At 34.1% G+C, this 13,008-nt stretch overlaps 1 protein-coding gene and 1 pseudogene across 1 annotated transcript; both read right to left on the bottom strand.

Moving 5' to 3' along the window:
* LOC110655411 (probably inactive leucine-rich repeat receptor-like protein kinase At5g48380) overlaps positions 1-1,389 on the bottom strand; it is a 38,320-nt pseudogene extending 36,931 nt beyond the window's left edge.
* A 5,822-nt stretch (positions 1,390-7,211) lies between these two features.
* On the bottom strand, positions 7,212-10,379 carry LOC110655491 (probably inactive leucine-rich repeat receptor-like protein kinase At5g48380). The gene is made up of 2 exons (XM_021811805.2): positions 9,337-10,379; positions 7,212-8,326 (listed from the first exon to the last, which is right to left on the bottom strand). The coding sequence occupies exons 1-2, from the start codon at positions 10,192-10,194 to the stop codon at positions 7,382-7,384; spliced, it is 1,803 nt and encodes a 600-aa protein (XP_021667497.2). The 5' UTR covers positions 10,195-10,379; the 3' UTR covers positions 7,212-7,381.
* Positions 10,380-13,008: the final 2,629 nt, after the last annotated feature.

Genomic DNA, 13,008 nt, shown 5'->3' with positions numbered 1-13,008 from the left:
ATTTAGGTCAAAATTCATCTATGAGGGTGAAATGACCAAAATGCCCTTTGTTGTGTCCATCGAGTTATAATTATTTGTACCGATTAACATAAATTTTCTTGTATTTTTCTTGGTATTGTTATTGTCATTAATCCTCGTAAATCCCTTCCATTGCATCCTCAAATGATTATTTCATAGGGTTCCCCACGAGTCCAAGGGTTGACAACTGTCTTCACAGTCGCTTCCAGTTAGGGTCACTCATCACTGGGACCTCAAGTCATTTAACTGAGTTGCACTTTGCTTCTTTTATTTTTCTTTAATTTTACTTGATCTTTATTCAATCAATTTATATCTCCTTGCTATAGTTTAAGTGTAGTTCCAAACATCCTGGTTATCTGAATAGACATTAGTCACTAGAACAGTAGAATGTACAGACTACCTAAAGTGAGGGCGTTACAATTCTTCCCCTCTAACAAAAATTTCATCCTCGAAATTTACCTGATCTAAGTAGTCGAGGAACTACTACCTCCTTGCTTCTTCACTTTCTCATGTTGTCTCAAATCCCTCCAATCTGCTATCACTCTGTGTAGTGGAAGATAGTTTCTCTATCTGCATCCGTGAAAAATTCTTATTAGGGCAATTTTTCAGAAAATGGTCCATGGCCCCACATCTATAACAAGCTCCAGTCAACCCCCTACATTCACCTCTATGCCACTTTTCACAATGGCCACATTTTCTTGGTGTAGAACTTCTCACTGTTAGTCCCAGTATACTCACTACTGGTGTCTCTAGTTGGCCTTTTCTAGATATGGGCCTGGGCCTCTGTCTCCTACTCTAATCAGATGTCGGACTTAATGATTCTCTAGACCTCTTATTACTAGACTGTCCAAATTCTCTTTTTTATTGATCACCACTCCTATTCTATTCCTCTTCATGGACAAAGGTAATATATTTCTTTCTGAACTCTATCAGAAAGAAATCCCAAGTCACCTTGACTGGCGGCACTACTTTGGTTGTAGCATCCCACCATCGATATGCAGTTTTCTGTAGCAATAAAACTGCACACTCTAAGCTCTATTCTACTGTGCAATGTAATTGCTGCAGGACTCTTTTAGTCTTTTCTAACCAATATGCAGCAGCTGTAGGGTCATCTTCCTTCTTACCCTTGAAGTCTACAGCCCCATACTTCCTTATTTTCTCCAAATGAGACTTCTACTGTGGTTAGGGTTGCAAAACTGTCCCAGTAATCTGTCTAAAGAACTCGGTCATCTACATGAATAAAGCTTATTAGGCTTATGCAGGCACCTCTAGCACTGGCACAGCAGGATCTCCCCTGCTTCCCATATCACCCATAGACAAAACACGGCTTTTCACCTTTTCCTTTATAGCTCTTTGTGAATCAGGATCCATACATGATATGCATTAGTGTCACCTTGACTCTTTTGAATGCAATGCATGATATGCAATCCATCTAGGTTTAGAAACGCCTAAACCGTACTCTGATACCAATAAACGTAACACCCCTTACCCGATCTATAGTGTAGCCGAGCAAGGCGTGTCACATTAGGTGCCGGAGCACCTTATCTTTTCTTACTTAATTCCTCTAATAATTTTAATTTCATTATATTTTAAAATCAATTATATTCTAAGGAGAAACTAACAGAGTTTCCCATATTTTATTACCGTTTGATGTGTTTCACTATTCACCTATTAAAAATTTTCAACAATATTTTTCAATAATAATTTCATTCATATTCATTATAACCATGTCATTATTTCAATCATCATGTATACATTTCAATTCCACATTCATTTCCATACATGTCCATTCATGCTCAATTCATATATGAAAATATTCAAATTTCATTAATTTACATCATATACAAATGTAATTCCATAAATTCATAATTTACACTATAAAATTGTAGGAATATTTATAATGCTCAAAATACATTAATATGACCTATATGGGCCCTATCTACATGCATTGCTAAGGAGGTGACACCTTGGACACTTCTGCAGACTGGACTTCAGAATACTAGTCTAATGTCCACTGGGCTTTATCTTCAGTACCTACACGAGGAAACAATCCATCGCGCTAAGCATTTCTGCTTAGTGATGCAATAATATAATAAGGAAATAATATATATGAATAAAATAAAAATAGAGCATAATTTGAGTAATCAATAATTATTTGATTTCATATGAAATTTTTAACATTAAATATCTTTTGTCATTTTTGTTGTTCTTTGTAAGTGATTATTTCAATAGTTTACAATAATAATATACAATATATAAATTTAATAAAATTTCAAATTTATGTTTATACTATTATGGAAGATGCATTTGTTTAAGTTATACTTATTTTTTTCTAGCCTTTACATTACTTTACTTAACATTTTCTCTGTATTTTGGATCATTTCATAATAAATAAATTTTTAGAACTAATCTAATTCATTTTAGATCTTTCTTATCTTTTATTTAATTTGTAATATTCTTAACTTATTTCACTACCCAAGTAACCTATGATAGGCAGACTGGACTGGATATGCGGGTCCCTGACACTGGACACCATGGTGTCTCGGGCCGTCATACCATGGGATGCGTAACGTCAACCACGTATACAATCAATATAGCTAGCACTGGACACCATGGTGCCTCGGGCCCTCATACTATGAGACGTATAACATCAACCACATATGCAATCAATATGGCTGAGAAGCCATGGTAATACATAATTGGGCATACAAGCCATAAATGAGGGCATAAAGCCTTAATAACGGGCATAAAGTCTTACGCAGTACTGCTAAATCATTCCCTTATTGCCATGCCAATCTATCCAATCTGACACACTTGTCTAGGCAATACATGGGCACAATACCATTAAGTATTTATATGTTTCATTATTTCATTACATGTTCCATTTATATTTTATAGTATTTTGATTCTATTCATGGTAGAAGCATAAATTTCCAAATCTCATTTCTACATATTTTATGCATTCATCATATCATTCATGTTGATTACAATTCACATCAATTGATTTCATGTACCATTTATTGAGCAAGGTATTATTATTCTATTTGTAATGGAAACATAAGTCCTAATAATAGCTTCACCTCATTTATACATTTAACGATCCATTTATGTTAATTACATTTCATATTTCAAGTTACATTACTAATGTATTATGTGTTCTATTTGTGATGGGAATACAAACCCCAACTACCTATTCACATGATTTAGGTATTCATTAAGTCATTTAGGTGAGTTACCATTCATATTCCAAGAAATCCATGAACATTTCATGGATTTCAGATTTTATATCTTAATTTCCTCTAGCAATTTGACCAAGATGCATAGTCCATTTGGCCATACTTCCTTTATGGAAGTTGTTCCTTTATGTGCTAACTTAAATTTCCCTTTTGAATCATTCAATTTGAAGTGGTATAACTCTAGTTATAGTCAATTGATTAAGGATTGTCTAGGGTGCTTAACCCTATAAGACTACTAGTTTTAGGATTTTCCATCTTCTTTGTCATACATTTCCAAGTACTTAGGCTTAGAATTGGGTCTAGGTTCCTAAAACAAAGTTTTATGCCTTCATCTTAGCTGTTCAGATCAATTTAGATCATATCAATTGAAGTTTCTAGAGAAAGTTATGGTCTTTTAACCATCCGGGGGTCAAATGGCCAAATACCTCAAATTCAGAAATTCCAAGTTTGGAGTTCTGACTTCTCCTAACAATTTCTCTAAGTTCCCTTAAGATTAGAATTCTGGTCAATGCACCAAAGTTATAGCTCTATTTCTCAGGGTTCCAAGTCAATTTGGTTGATCCTCATTGAAATTTCCTAGTGAAAATTATGGTATAACTACTGTCTCGGGGTCAATTGGTATTTTGTTTCAGGTTCAGAAATCCAGGATTGGAAGTACTAAATTATCCTAGCAAATTGTCTATGTTCCATTAGGTTCTGGGTTTTGGTCAAAACTCCAAAATTGTAGTTCTAGGTCTCATAGAAATTTTGGCTTTTGTTTCACTACATTTGCAGTTTTGTAGACCAAGTTATGGTATTTTTGTCACAACTGGTCGGATTGGTCAATGTCCAGATTTTTCTGGTCAGTTTTGGTTCTGGCAGATTGTTAGGCTAATTTTGCTTAGAAATTTGATTAGGTTAGGGTCAGAATTAGGGTTCTTGGTCTTCATAAAAAATGTTCTACTTTGTCTAAATTTTCCATGGGTTCAAAAATCAGGCCATTTGGAGCTTCCTAGAGTAATTATGCCTAATTGACCAAACACTAATCATTTCATCATTTCTGCCCAGGTCCAGAACACTGGTTCCAGATTCAAGCAAATTTTAAGGCATTTTGTGGGCAGTTTCTGGGCCAGGTTTCTTCAAGAAAATTTTAGCTTTAGGTCTTAAATTTCATCTCCAATTGGCCTCATACCAATTGGAGCTGTCTAGCTCTACTTATGCTCATCTAAACACACTGGACTCATAGGTCCAGAATTCCCTGTGCAAGAACAATACTCCCAATACCATCATTCCACACTACTACCAACTTCAAAACATTCAACGCACTTCAATTAGTCAATAATCAACCTCAACAATATCAATTGAACAACATTGCATCAATCCCCCAAATTTAGTTCCAAAACCTAGCTTCCACAATTTCCATTTCATGCAAACCATGCAATTTAATATTCTAATCACATATACATACTAAGAAACTCCAATAAACACATTTAATTTCAATTAAATTCATCAATTCCCACAACTACACATGCTGGCCAAAATTTCTCTTCAATCAAACATGCATAGTTTCTCAATTTTCCTTGCAATTCTTTCCATATTCATACTTAACCTCAAGATTACAAAAAAAGGAAAGGAAGGGAATAGCACTAATCTTACTAGGAGATTTTTCCAAGCTTTAAACTTCACTTTTCCTTCAATTTCTTGGCTGCCAAACACTTCCTCAAGGTGTAGGAGTAAATTTTAGTGAAGGCAAGTTTGAGTTTTAGGGTGAAATTGGAAGGAAATCAAGCTAGAAAAAGTTGAAAATGGTGGATGCACTCCATGAAAGAGGTTCGGCCAAGCTTAAGGGATGAAGAAGATAATCATTTCTTTGTCCATTTAATTAATTTTATCTTTACATATATGTGGCTATCCATATTTAATTGGTTACAAATTTTAATGATGTCATTTTGACATCATGCTTATGTCATAACTCATTTATATTTTTATTTCTTTCTTTTCTTTTTTTTTCCCTTTTTCCATTAAACAAATTCATGATTTTAATTCATTTTTAGTGTTTTAATCTCTCCAATTTCCAATTTTAATTGACATTTAGATCAAAATTCATCTCTAAGAGTGAAATGACCAAAATGCCCTCCGTTGTGTTCATCGAGTTATAATTGTATGTACCGATTGACATAAATTTTCTTGTATTTTTCTAAAAATTTTAATTGTCATTAATCCTCGTAAATCCCTTCCATTGTATCATCAAATAATTATTTCACAAGGTTCTCCACGAGTCCGGGGTTTGGCAACTGTCTTCACAGTCGCTTCCCATTAGGGTCACCCATCGCCGGGACCTCGGGTCATTTAACTGAGTTGCACTTCGCTTCTTTTACTTTTCTTTAATTTTACTTGATCTTTATTCAATCAATTTATCTCTCATCACTCTAGTTTAAGTGTAGTTCCAAACATCCTAACTGTCCAAAAAGACATTAGTCACTGGAACAGTAGAATGTACGGACTACCTAAAATGAGGGTATTACATTAGGAGATGATTTGAAGAGATTTGGAATTTTGAAGTATGAAAGAATTTGAAGAAATTGAATTTTGAAAATTAAGCTTGCCATGATTTACTTGAGATATTGCTTAAGAAATTGTTTATGGTATATCACATTGCTTAGTCCATGACATAGGGTAAATCGTAAGTCAAGCGTGGCTAAATTTCAGCATCTTCAGAATTTTCAACATCAAATTTGCCTAGATTTGCTTAAGAAGTTGTTTAAGATCTTGCTTATGGCATATGGCAGTGCTTAAGATATGGCTCAAGCTAAGTTGAAAGTTAAGCACAGCAGAAATTCACAGAAATACAAAAACCAAACGAGATTTGATGAAGAACTTGCTTACCCTGTGCCACTAGGCAATGCAGCGCCTAGAACCTTGCTTAAGATGTTGCTTAGGGTAAAGCAACTATGTCAGCAGACACTTCAGAAGCGTGTAAATACATGTTGACAGAAATTTTTATACCTCATCTCCTATGCATTCAGTGATTCTTAATCCTTTTTGGCCTACTTTAGGGCACCTTTAGGGATCATATAAAATTATCTTTTTCTAATTTTTACCCTAAGAAGAAAGAAAGAGAAATATCACAAGAAAGAAAAGGAAAGGAGGAGGCGCCATTAATTCTAGGCAAAAGTGGCTACTGGAGACGTTTGGAAGCCACAGAGTTTAAAGATTTTGGATTATTCCACTTGGGTTTATCTATTTTTAGCTTATTATCATGTTTCTATCTTCTTCTTCATCATTTTCTCTTGTAAATATTACCATGAGTGAGTAAAATCTTTAGATTTCAGAGTTGGGAATTATGTTTTAGATTAATTTGTAGATTTGGACCGGTTTATTTCAGATTTTATATAAATGAGTTTTGATTCTTCTCCTTGTATGCCTATTTTACTTGTTTAATGTTGGTACCTATTGGGTATTGTTTTTAATTTTTTATTGAAGGACCAAAAGGTGAAAGTCATTGATAGATAATCAAGGATTAGAACTTAAAAACACCTTGTTTTAGAAATAAACTAGGGATTTAAGATAATTCATTGATTGAATACAAAAATTAATGGATTTTATGTGAATCAAATATCGCAAAAAAGTAGGCTTGATTTTCTTAAAATACTCTTTAGTTTGCTTAAAAAAAATATTAAAGGATTTTAGAATTAATAACTTTCAAACTCTATTTTCTCTTAAAATTGGATAAACTAAGACAAATCCCAATTAATTTATGTATAAACCCGAACTCTAGAATCATTTTCACCATTAATTAGTCTTTGATTTTAATTATCCATTGTTATTTTAATTTAATTTCATTTAGTTTAAGAGTTTATTTGGTTTGCTATTTGCTTATTTTGCTTAGCTTTATTAATTTCATCAAGTTTATTTACATTTACATATATCAATAGTCAAATAATCTCTTCATTCATGGTTTTGGTACTCAAATGCAAATTTTCGTGGGAACGATACTTGACTTATCACTTTATTATTAGATATGACCCGTATACTTGCGAAATACATCCGGAATTCAAGAGCTCACAATTCTAGAGAGGATTACAATATTATTGAAATAAAGTTCATTAGTACTCATATAACATTAATGATGCTTCACTAGGCCTTTGTTATTTCAAATCAAACTTAAACATGGCAATTTCAGTTTGCGACAACATATCAGAATCATCGGTGAGGCCATGTCTCTCTCCAATAGCTCTTAATGCTCGATACACCTGAAGCATTGTTGGCCTTCGATCTGGAAAATCTTGAACACAGTCACATGCAATTCTCAGGACCTGAAAGATCTCCCCATCGTTTCCTTGCCCAACAATACATTTCTCAATAGCATCATAGAACCCAGAAGAACTTGTCGAGAGATCAGTGGTCAATTCTTTTGGAGTCTTATTAAATATGCTGAAAGATTTTATGATCCTGCAAGGATCTTTCCCTGTGATTAGCTCAAGAAGAATCATCCCAAAGCTGTGAACATCCTTCTTAACAAAGCCAATATCCCAGAATTCTCTATTCACAATGAAGTCCCTTGTTGATTGAGTTTCATTTGGATTGATGAACAGTGCTCCACCAAAATTCGATAATTTGGGCTCAAATTTCTGATCAAGTAAGATGCATTTAGAGTTTATGTTAAGATGGACTGCCTGAACACTGGGGTTGTAATGAATCCAAGCCAATCCTCTTGCAAGCCCAATGGCCACTTTAACCCTTAAAGTCCAATCAATAGCATTGACATGGTGTAGCCAATCAAAGAGGGTTCCATTTGAAATGTATTTGTACACCAGAAGCATTTCCTTCTTGTCTTTGCAGAAACCTAGTAGGGGCACTAAGTTACTGTGTCTCAACCTACCCAGAGTCATGACCTCAGTGACAAATTCTTTCTTGAAATGTTGGGAGTTATGCAGCCTCTTAATAGCAAGAAACCAACCATTTGGAAGTGTTGCCTTGTACATTGTTCCCATATTTCCTAAACCGATGACATTCTCTTTGCTGAAGTTTGAAGTTACCTCACAAATTTCTTTGAAACTCATTCTGGTAACCAGCCTTTCCAGTGTAGACATCTGTGGAACAATTCAGCTTACTTTATTAGTTCTAGAGTTTAAGAACCCAGCCAAAATGAATTGACTTTGAAGAGTTAATAGAGTAGGCCTAGAGAAGTGCCTGAATATGTACTATTTTCTCAAGTGCCTAGAAAGTGTCCATATTCAAAACAGAGAACCCTCTCCCCAGATAACTTAATAAACATTTTCTCTGTTCCCATTTTCGTTTACAATTTGGAAAATTGTCCAATGTTACAGCATAAAACTTGACCATGCATTAAAACTGGAGATATGCAATTGATCAATCCTGTTTTAAATCGTAAAAATTAAATCACTTAAGGCGTAGAAAATAGAAATCAAACCAAATTGAAATAATAAAAGAATCGATTTGAATGGGTTTGTTGCCCTCCCTACATGCAAATATAATTGATCCAGAACTACAAGATAAAATAAAATAGGCCTATATTCTACACCGCAATTTCGGTCCTCTAACCTTGGTCTACTTGGCGGTTTGGTGCTTAGACCACAGGTTGGCCTTGTAGTCTAAGCACTTGGAATGTAAAGAACATGTGGTCTGCCATCACACCGCAAAAACATGCGGTTTGAAGCCTGGACAGCGGTTTGACCTTGCGGTGCGGGTAATGTCCATCAGGCCATGGGTCTGCCAGGAAATGAGAATGACAGAGTGCGAAAGTTGAGGGTTTTACACATTAGATAATAAAAATGACTCAGTATTACATAATTCGGTTTAGTTCAAGTAGATTTTTTAATTGAATTAATTGAACTAAATTGAAGAATTAATTTTTTTTTAAAAAATAACTGAAATTGTATTGAAAAACTAAAAGATTAAATAGAAAAATCAAATTAAATTGATTTATTCAATTTTTCCATTAAAATTGAAAACCGATAACCCCTTTATGAACCATTTCTATATAATTTCTATGTTTGCATGAAACCTACAAAAGAAATGTTTAAACTAAAAAAAAAAAATGAATATAACATAGAAAGAGGAACAGAGAGAAGAGTTTTACCTTTATATCCATCCTTCTTCCATCAATTGGTTGTCTTCCCTTTTTGATTTTCTTCTCCATCGATTTCTTCTTAGACCTTTTGGACATAGAAAACCAAAAATAAAGATACAAAACCAAAGCTATAGCAACCATATAACCAACCACAAACCCTGTGATGAAGGAAAAAGAGAACTCATTTGGAGGAGAGCGAAGGCAAGGATCCAATGGTCGTCCACAGAGTCCTGAATTATTTGCAAAACTATCAGCCTCAACAGTGAATCTAAAGTTAGGTACCGGCCCAGACAAGAGATTGTTAGCGACACTAAAGCTCTTGATTCGATAAAGCAAGCTAATTTGTGCTGGGATTTGCCCTGTTAGCTGGTTGTTGTCGAGTCTGAGGACATTAAGATAAGAACAGTTTGCAAAACCAGAAGGGATTTCACCAGAGATACTGTTGTTGGAGAGATCAAGTACAGATATATATGGGATTTTGTTGCATATATCAGATGGGATTGTGCCTGAGAGTTGATTGCCTGAAAGATTTAAACCTGTTATGCTGGTACAGTTCTCTATGCCCCTAGGAAAGTTGCCTCTGAGCCCCAAGTTCACCAAATGGAGATTTAAGACTCTATTCTCATCCTCGTGCCAGCAATCAACTCCTTTAAAATAACAGAGGAAATCTCCAGTATTGTTGTTCAAGTTCCATGAATACTTCCAGCTATTTCGAGGATCTTCAAAAGAATCTTTAATAGACTTCAGGCAAGCAATATCTGTCTCAGTACTAAAAGCAGCAGTAACCAGCAATGACCAGAGAGCTAAGTGGATAAAGAGACTCATATTAATTTCTTCTATGAAGAGCTCAGAATGGTGGAAAATCATGACATAATGAATTAAGCAAAGTTTCTTGAAATACTACCAAGTGATAGATAGTCCAACCCTTGAAAGACGGCAAGAATAAGCGTGTGGAAAATGAGCGAGTCATCGAAAAGCAAGTCTTCAACTGCATGGAAATGCAAGTCTTGAAGCTGAAACAGTGGAGGGAGAGGATGTTTCCTCGCACAATTGAGATGGCCCGCCCAATTAATCTGGATTTGACAATATTGATTATTAAATGTTCTCAGAAGTATGAGAAAAGATAGGTAATTTAGTACTGTGTAAATTTACTCACACAATCATGTAAAGTTTATTTTTTCACATTTTAAAAATAGCACCAGCATTTTTATGCGTAAGAAAATAATATTCTAAAAATATTTTATAATTTCTGATAAAAAGGTGTATTTTATTTTACAAACGCTTGCAGCTCATTGATTTTTTTTGAAAGGACATAGGGGCATAAAATGAGATTTAATGGTCTACTTTTTATTGATTGGTTTTGCATTTATATAATGATAATTTTTTTCAGGTAATCTGTCAAAGATTATAAATATAAAATATAAATATATAATAGAAGTTATTGACAACATCTTTTCAATTTTATTGAAGATAATATTTATCTTCTTCGAATTTCTTATCTGCAGCAGATGAGGCATGTCCAACATAGTCACATAAAATTGATGAAAATAATTTTAAATTTATGTGAAGATAAATATAATACACCAAGATACTTAATTGTATAATGTTTATGCAATCAATTCAAGTATTTAAGTTCTATCATATAGAATATCAAAGCTTTAAATGAGAATGTAACTCATAGATGAAATGGAGGAGTACAACAAATGTATTATACGACTGTAAGATTGTTAACAAATGTAAGTTCTATATGATTATAGTCAGACCAGTTATATTGTATGGAAGTGAATATTTGGGCAACAAAGGTACAACATGACCACGATATGAGTGTAGTTAAAATTTGAATGTTAAGGTGGATATATATAATAAGATTAAAAATGATTACATCTGTCAAAGAATGTATACATTGGAGATAAAATGAGAGATGGTCAATTAACTGAGTTTGGTTATGTCCAATGTAGGGTATCAAATGCCTCAGTAAAGAAATTAAGAACCTGTTTGGTTAACTGTTTGATACAATTAATAACTGTTAGCTGATAGCTATTATTGTTTGTAACACCCCAAAGTTCGGTAGTGCGTTCTGCTGCTCCGGTGACCAGTGCTGTCCGGACAGCTAGGATGCCTAGAACTACACTTCAATATGAGTGAGGAGACATAAAATAATGAAATACAAGAAGAGAAAATAAAAGAAAAACAAAGGAAAAATCATAGCAAAGAAATGTAACCGAGTAAGTGAGCCGGGAAACCTAGCGATGGGTGACCGCACCGGGAAGTCACGGCGTGCACCGTTGACTAGCCCTGGACTGCGGGGAACCCTGGAAAACATTTTTGGGACTTAAATAGACCCTTGTTGAAGAATAAATATCATTAGAAAGATCAAAGAAAAATTAAATAATTAATACAAAGAAAAGTGAGAAATCAAAAAACAGACAAAACCCGGTAATACCGAAAAATCGGGAACGTAACCCGAACAGGGGCATTATGGTCATTTGACATCCCGAAGTGTCTTTTGACCTAAATCTCCATTAAAAATAAATAATATTACACTTGGAAAATAAAATGAAAAATTAGTTTAGTGGTACCTAATACAAATAACTAAAATCAAGGGCTTAATGTGGGATTAAGTGAAAGTTTACCTTAAAATATGATTTAAATTATTTAGTGGTCCACTAAGAACATTAAAATGGTTAAATATATTCATTAGTGGGCAGATTCTTCCCACTCAAAAGGGTCATCTTCTTCATTCCATAACCCATGCCGAATTGAAGAGGAAAAGAAATCCTCCATAGCCATTTTTCATGCAAGCTTTCTTACCTCCCCATTTTCAACTCCAATCCCTTAAGTAGCTTTATGAAAAATGGTCTACACATCACAAGGAAGATATTGATACCAATTTTGAGAAGTTTGGTGAAGGTTTAGCAAGTTAAAATTAAAGGTAAGTTTGCATTTTTGAGAAATTCTTTGTTAAAGTTTATGTTTATGTTATGGGTGTTAGTTTGGTGAAGGAAAATTCTGAGTTTGAAGGGTTATTGTTGTCTTCATTTTGGGCAGCCATGAGTCACGTTTTTGATGAGGTATTTGTGCATATAATTGATGAGAAATAATGTTAATCATGGTGATTTAGTAACTTAGTGAATTATTTCATGTTTATATGGTGAATTATGCACTTTGATGGGAATTGGTATATGGGACGGCAATGTGATGTTGAAGAATGGTTTGTGGCAGCTTGTGGACACTTGAGTAATGGTATATATTGAAGGAAGTGTGGGCAGAATATTGACCTAGAAGGATTGATGATATGTATGTAAATTAACATTGTAAAGTGTATGTAAAGTTTGTAATGTTTAAGTGTGTTTGTAATGGTACTTAGAAATTATAATTGTGAATGATATTTGGTGTGTTGAGGGTGATTAGAATCTGCCCAAAATAATGCTAATGTAATGTAGAAAATGCTTTTGGTAATGTGCCAAAACAGTTTGGTAGGTAAGTAAACAAATGGCAAAGGTAAGTGTGTGTTTGAAGTTGGGGTGTGAAATGCATATTGAGGGCAGTGTATATTTTAGCCTATAACCTTGAATGTGTAACCTCAATTGGTATGAGACCAATTTGAGGTGAAACTAGGCACAAAATGTGCCAACTTTCATTGAGAAACCATGCCAAAATTCTGCTTGCAAGGTGACCTAA

Source organism: Hevea brasiliensis, chromosome 9, assembly GCF_030052815.1.
Source record: "Hevea brasiliensis isolate MT/VB/25A 57/8 chromosome 9, ASM3005281v1, whole genome shotgun sequence".
NCBI classification, from domain to species: Eukaryota; Viridiplantae; Streptophyta; class Magnoliopsida; order Malpighiales; family Euphorbiaceae; genus Hevea; species Hevea brasiliensis.
Note: the sequence above shows the minus strand (reverse complement) of the source record. Positions and strands in the feature narration are given on the sequence as shown.

Bases quoted from the DNA above. Each gene is read 5' to 3' on its own strand.
- LOC110655491 (XM_021811805.2), bottom strand. From the start codon at position 10,194: ATGATTTTCCACCATTCTGAGCTCTTCATAGAAGAAATTAATATGAGT. The intron at 8,327-9,336 runs GTAAAACTCTTC...ATTGTTCCACAG, and splicing joins GAAGAAGGATGGATATAAAG to ATGTCTACACTGGAAAGGCT.